The sequence below is a fragment of the Varanus komodoensis genome, unplaced genomic scaffold (genome assembly GCF_004798865.1).
Source record: "Varanus komodoensis strain SLA01 unplaced genomic scaffold, ASM479886v1 scaffold9, whole genome shotgun sequence".
NCBI lineage: Eukaryota > Metazoa > Chordata > Lepidosauria > Squamata > Varanidae > Varanus > Varanus komodoensis.
In genome coordinates this window covers 28,033,559-28,040,518 of record NW_025336598.1, presented here as the reverse complement: position 1 = coordinate 28,040,518, position 6,960 = coordinate 28,033,559, and the positions used below count along the sequence as shown (strand labels likewise).

The 6,960-nt window shown below is 41.5% G+C and overlaps 1 protein-coding gene across 4 annotated transcripts in view; it reads right to left on the bottom strand.

Annotated features, from left to right (window-relative positions):
• Positions 1-2,360: 2,360 nt before the first annotated feature.
• TLK1 (tousled like kinase 1) overlaps positions 2,361-6,960 on the bottom strand; it is a 73,163-nt gene continuing 68,563 nt past the window's right edge. For all 4 annotated transcript variants that reach the window (XM_044417947.1, XM_044417948.1, XM_044417946.1 and 1 more), the window contains one exon: positions 2,361-4,114. In XM_044417947.1, coding sequence (XP_044273882.1) covers positions 3,938-4,114 — 177 coding nt within the window. In that variant the 3' untranslated portion in view covers positions 2,361-3,937. The remainder of the gene's footprint in view (positions 4,115-6,960) is intronic.

Sequence of the window (6,960 nt, the reverse complement as noted above, 5' to 3'; positions counted from 1 at the left end):
TTCTAGAAAGGAACATTGGGACAATGCAACACCTTCATTTTCTGTAGTGGATGGAGGATACTCTTGGATACAATATTCCTCTCACTTGCTCCAAGAGGCAGAAGTATATAGATTAGGCTTGAAGAACAGTTCCTAGTGGAAAGAACAACCTGCTTCCAGTTTTGAAAACCGCCACCGTGAAAGAGAGAGAAAAAAGGGAAAAAAATCAAAAGCCCCACAACTCAAAGCTAAGGTTATCACTTAGAAATAACAATGTGAATAGCAGAATAAATGCATTCTGTCAATCAGAAAACTTCTGCATCATACCCAGCAGGAAAGAGTAGTCCAGGGAAAGGAGGATATCCTCCATCCACCGCAGAAAATGAATGCATCATACCAAGTTCCTTCACTCCTTTCTTCTGCAATGTAGGAGGCAATCCTTGGGTGGAATAAAGAGCAATAATGCCCACAAAAGGCAGATCCCTCACTGTGGACTTCCATTAAGTTTACTCCACCTGCTGGTGCACCCACCCGTTGGAGGATGCTTCATCTGAGGCAAATTATGCTGTTGCACAAAGGCTGACACAGATTTTTACGTACTGAACCAACTGCTGCCAACTAGAAGGCATTGGTGTTAAAGATGATGGCGATGGACAGAGCAGGTATCTTCCCAGGCAAAGTAGAAATAAAAGCCTCATATTATAGACAGATACAGACTTTTATTCCTCTTGCCCTGGATGTCAGAGACCTTCTGCTCTATTGCGTAGGCAGAAAGGAAATAAATGATCAGTCTGAAAGATCTTGGTGTCTTTGAGGTACTTTTTGACGGAATGCTTGATATCCAGTTGGTGCCATTCCTTCACAATGGATTTATCAGAATGGGGCAAAGGGTAGATAGTTTTGACAGTGTATGAACACCCCATAAAACTGACTCTGAAAACAAATTAGGGCCAGACGTAGCACCATAAATGTGGGTGCAAAATGTTTACCTTCATGACTGGCAACATTCCCTCCCAGTTCTAAGATCACAAATGCCAAAGTGATACAGCTATATAGCCTCCAGTCTCCTTGATGAGGCCAGTAGAAAGCTTCCTATTTGCCTCTTCCAGAGAATTTAAATACAGACCCTTTCCAGTGTGTTCGAAGGAAGGCAACCATGACTTTTAATTTCTGTCTTCACCACCTCTCTTTTCCCTGGTGCAGCCAAATAGATTCATAGATTCTGTTCGTGAAGATCCTAGAAGCAGCCAAGACTTAACCTTCCCCAGTAAAGCTTACACAACAGCTCCAACCATTCAGTAACCAGGCCAAGAGTTGAAACTACCAGAATTCCCTGGCTGACAGAGTCCTGTGATACTGGCATACTCTACTGCTAGCACCACCAGATCCAATGACCAAGACCTCTTTGGTCAGTTGGGGGCTGCCAGAATTCCTTCTCCCCAGCCCAGCTCTCCTCTCCAAGAAGCACAGCACTCTTTTGATGTCCAAGGTGGCATTGCCGCAGAAAAAAATGAAAAATGAGGCAGGTTCTGGGGCAGCTGTGGGGCTGGGGAATGCAGTGAGCAAGTCATACAAATGCTGAGGGAGCAGGGGGGACTTCTTGAAGACTAACAAACCAGAAAGGACTGTAGAAATGTTTGTAGCACAGCAGCTGTTCCACACATTTCAAGAGAAGATAATGGTGTGAGTGGCTTGTGCCTCCTTTTGCCTGTCTTCTGGAAAATATTTGAATTGAGACTCCTATATTTTACTTTTGGGAGACTAAGAGCTTCAGATTACCTCTGAAGCTTAGTACTCAACAGCATGAAAGTACGTAAGGCACACTTCCAACATCATTGCTGAACTAAGCAAGCATTTGTGCTGCTGCTTTTATTGGGCAGGATTAAGAGTTGCGCAGGGTAGTACTCCATAGCCTGGATTGTCTGATGATAGCAGGAGAAATACGGCTTCTGCTGATGCCTGGTCCCCACGGCAGCTCCTGAAAATCTGATGTGAAGGGTCGAAGGGTCCTCTAGAACAGTGTGAGGGGGCACAGGCAGCTACAGAGGGAAGGAGAATTATTTACTCACCGGCGAAAATCTGAACAGGGATAGCCAGTGTTGAGGAGCAGCTACATCACTTTCCAGGCCCTGAGGTGGTGCCCCCACCGCCCTCCACTCTAGCTGGCTTCCTGCAGTCGGGGGAAACTCTGCATCCAACACAATGTCTCCAGTTAATGTACTGACTGGCTCTAATATTAGAATAGAGTGGTCCGTTCATCTTAGACAATCAGTCTGAAAACAAGCACCTTTATATCGAACCTTTGCTAAGTGTTTCTTGAACTATGAATGAGAAGTAAAGTCAATACCCTTCATATTCCAAAGCAGTAACTTAAAAAATACTTGAAATTCCAACTGTCATTATTTTATTACTGTTTTGGCTACATTCTCTACAATTTCAGCAGCATCTTGAAGAGACAGTTAATGTATCCTTATGTACAATGAAAACAAAATGGCTTGCAACATTGGAAACAAGATCCACAGTTTAACTGTACAATATTAAATGAAAAACCTGTGGTAATACAGCCTCCCTTTCTGCAACATGGACAAAGTTACGTACAGGTATTCAGCATTATGAATGTGACAGTAAAAGGAATCATGTATGGGCAAGAGATACTGCATTCTGAAAAAAAGATTCTACCATACAAGGCAGTTAGAAAATGTTTCACATTTTAAAATATCTGTACAAGCCACAAGAAACATCTCTTCAGAGGAACATCTTCCCACCTTGTAGACAGAACTTCCAGAAACCGAGAATAACCATAAACAACTTCTACATCTAGTATCAGCGTGCTCCAGCTCAGGAAACTGACTTGAACTGTACGGTATAGTTCCAACACAGATCGGTTTTACATGCCTTGATTGTTAATGAATTATCTACTTTCAGTCTCTCTAGGACGTACAGTTGACTTGCACCTTAAGGAGGTCATTTGATTTTTTTTTTTTTTGCAAAAGCAAAAGCAACATCATTTAGCAGCAATTAAAAGCGCCTTCAATGAGACTTAAAAAAAATACAATATCCAATTAGAAAAGCCATACTTTAAACATTTGTACAGGAATAAGTTGCTGAAATTTTAAAACTGAAAATATGACATCTGTACAATAAATTTACAATAGAGTCAGAAGGGAGTTTGTCATTATCCTGCATAGAAACATTGAATGTGACTGGTTACCTTTGGGTTACACACGTGGCCTTTGTATATCCCTCCTCAAAGCCTGGGTAGCAGGTATCACTTGACACCGTCGCTAAGAATCAAAATGCCATTTAAATAATTGAACTAGATTGTAAACTAGCTTTGGCTACCCCGCTGAAACTGCTATTTTTATTCCTTTGGAAATACAGTCAACCAACCCTCAAACAGTTTTCAAAGATTTCTTCCCATCCCCCAAAATACTAAATCATGTCTATTCAAAGAAATTAACATACACAGCTGTGTCACTCATCTTCGCTTTGGTTTTTTAAATATCAGCTTCTTGGGAAGATTCTTTTAATTAGCCTTTTTGTGTCCAGGCACCGAGTTGTCTTCTGTGCTCCATTTCTTTTCTTCTTTATTCAAATAATGAAAAACTACCCTCCTTATTAGAACTCTCCAGTATCAACCAAAAAAGTTTGTGAGTTTAAAAAAGATTATTTACAATGTTCCCTTCCCTACCAGCCCCTAACACACATTTTCTTCAGTCTTAAAAACCCAGTACTTCCGCTTGGAGGCAACAAGCAATGCTGTCCTTCAGTAAATGCGACTCTGCAGACCATGTTGCAGTCCCATTGTAGAAATGACATTTGTAGAAGGCTCACAGTATGAAAGCCACTGTGACACTTGTCCTGCTGTGTAAACGCACTAATCAAATGCTTTCACATGAAAGTCCACTGCAGCAAAACAACATCAAGGCATCATGCAAACCTTCCATGTGAAGAAGTTTTAGTAGGGAATAATGCTGGATATAGGAGGCGTGGGAGAGGCTGCCAGTCCAGTCATATGCAAGTTTCCTGAAGAATTCGATCTTCTCATGTGCGGGAGTAGGTAAGCATCATTAGCCAGCTGATGAACGTCAAACCGGTCCTCCTTGCGGTATGCCAAGCAACGTCTGATAAAAGCCTGGGGAGGTGGGGGAGAGACAAGATTTCATTAAAATCTTTTGACAAAAAATGAAGTTTGCTTATAAACCACCTCTTCTAGTGGGAGATATGAGCCCTTTAAGCTACTGAAAAGAAATATTTAAGTGGATCGTTGAGTCCTTGATGCCAATATACATATCCACTCAGTATCAGACACTGCTGTAGCAATGAGAAGCATGAGCTGGAAGCTTCTAGCTCAAATTTTAGCTCATGTTTAATTCATCAGATGGTTTTCCTCAGCCACCACCTGCCACACACCATTTATAGAATTGTTGAGATTTATATATAAAGTACTTAGGTCTGTTAATTTACACAGTACTTTCCCTGTAAGTATTATTAAGCAAATACATGCAGGACCACAAAGAAATTTCCCAGTGGTGCTTAAAAATACCTGCAGCTAGTATGAACATGAGATTTTTCAAATTGCTATCCTTTTTGTTTATGGACTGCCATATTTGCTAAAAACCATCAACACTTTTGTAATAACAGGAGTAGGAAAGTACAATTGCTCTACAAACCAGTAAACTTCTTGGTTTGCTTACTAAGTGTTCATCTTTGAAAAAGGCAAAGAAATCAAAATATCTTGCTGACCTTCTTCATAACCTAATACATTCTGCAACTTAAGGTGCAAGCACATGCAAGATAAGACAGAAAAAACCTACATCTTCCAATGTGTTCCAGCCAACTATGGCTTTTTATATTCACCTTCCTACAAATCCCTATCTGCATTTCTATTCTGTATGTCTGTAACAGAAAGGGCAACAGCAAAGATAATGTCAAACTCAGCAGAAAGTATGTTTTATGAAGAGTCCATAGTTTAAAAAAAAACAAAATCCTTCAAAAATGTTATTTTAAAATCCAAGTTCTTAGAAATTGGAGTGCTAAATTGTATTAAAAGCAAGTTACTGGCTTTGTGTTTATAAATGTGTGAAAGTATGCAGCCACTGTTCACAAAAGACTTGAAGAGCTTGAGAGAGTGCCCAGGATCAAATACCCCTTTGATCTGATTTAGTAAGGTAATTTCTACATACAATATAAGTGCAATGGTTTATCTTTTAAGTTTCCTTACTTACAGCATGATTAAAAATTGCATTTTATTATTCCTCTAATTTATTATTCCCCATGTATAACTCTGAGAAGGAGAGACTTGCGAGCCCAGCTTTTGGTGCAGAATTCTCATTTACTTACATCCTTTGCACTTAAATATTACATTTGGCACTGCTAACATCTCAAAGGCAGCATTAGCAACACGTCACCTAAACTTAAAACATGAACCAATTTGAAATTTTGTCAAGAACCTAGATGAAAGTCCTGGTAAGGAACACAAGAAGTATGGAATAGGGTGGGTAGAATGCCTAACTGACAGAGATAAGAAGCCTCTATGAGATGCAGTACATGGTACTTTTTTTTTTTTTTTTTTAATCTATGCTCAGAAATGCAGTGCAAGCTCATTCTTGCCTAGCTCACAGAACTTGTTTATCTTGGGTGGGGCTTAAACAGAAAAATCTCCATTTCTAAATAAAAGTGAGGAGTAATAGTTGTATTTAATTAAACAAGTCATTCAGTGGTAAGTAGGGTGAAAACAAACTCTTTTTTTTTTTTGCAATGCACAAAAATATAATAGACTACTGCTGCATTCAGCTGGAATGACAAACCAGGACTTGCAGGTATCACAAATTACCATGAACATTACTATGAACTACAAAACAAACCAGATTTTCTTTTTAGCGTATTAACTGAATAGGGCTGGCTTACCATTTCCACACAAGCTTTGCTGCCTTTCTATGTTACACAATGAGAAAGGGCTGGCGTGTACATGACGCTAACCCACAGTTTAGCACTACATATATGAAGCTGGAACAAGCCTGAGAAAGCGAGGGGAAGAACTCTGGCTTGTGGTTACATGAAACCAGAGACTGCGGCTTAAAACAAATGCATTAATTAAGCAGGCTGAGGTGGCCTCTCTGGGGGATGCTTCTCACTTGCTCATGTGAAGGGCCTCCCTCTCAGGCATGCAGAGGGGGACAGAAAGCCAACCAACCGAGTGGTGCTGCTCCTTTCCGCAGCGCTGCCCAGCTGATTCTTCTCCCTCCCAGTCACTCGTGCATGCAAGGGGCTTCCCTCTGGCAGAGGAGGGATCCGCTGGGTGGGGAAGCCCCCAGCTGGGCTCTGCAGCCTAGCAGATTCTTACCCCTCCCACGAGCACATGGGCTTCCCCCAGGTGTGTGCAGTGGGAGCCACGGCTCCTTTCTGGAGCACTGCCTGGTTGATTCTCTGCTTTTGCCTCACCATGGATCAGCCACCATTCCTTCCTGCTCCAGCATTCCCCTCTGGAGCTCCCTCACCCTCTGCCACGCTTCAGGGAATGAACCCTGTTAGTGCAAAAGAGACTGCCTGACAGGCACAGTCAGCAGAACTTAGCTTGTGAGAAGAGAACTTGGTGCTTCTTGAGCCTGGAGGACTGCAAGGCAAGGAGATGGCAGGAGGAAGGACAGTTATCATGATAAGCCTGATTGTTTGTCCTCGCAAAAAAGCACCATGCGTGGAACCAGGCAGGGTTGCTCGTTGTGACATGGGAAGCCAGCCTATGTCTGCACTAGTTCACTAGTTGATTAACTAGTTTCAGTTAATCAACAACATCAAAGATTAATGCACTTCCCAACAGATTAACATATCAAAAGTAGTTATGAAATAAAGAATTCAGAAACAGAACTCTTGGGAAACGATTATTTGTAGAGTGTGAGGAATCCATTTCCAGGTGATTCCCTGGGCCTGACTCTCCAGACCCAAGTCTGCTTTGCAGTGGCCATGAGCCTGAATTCCTTT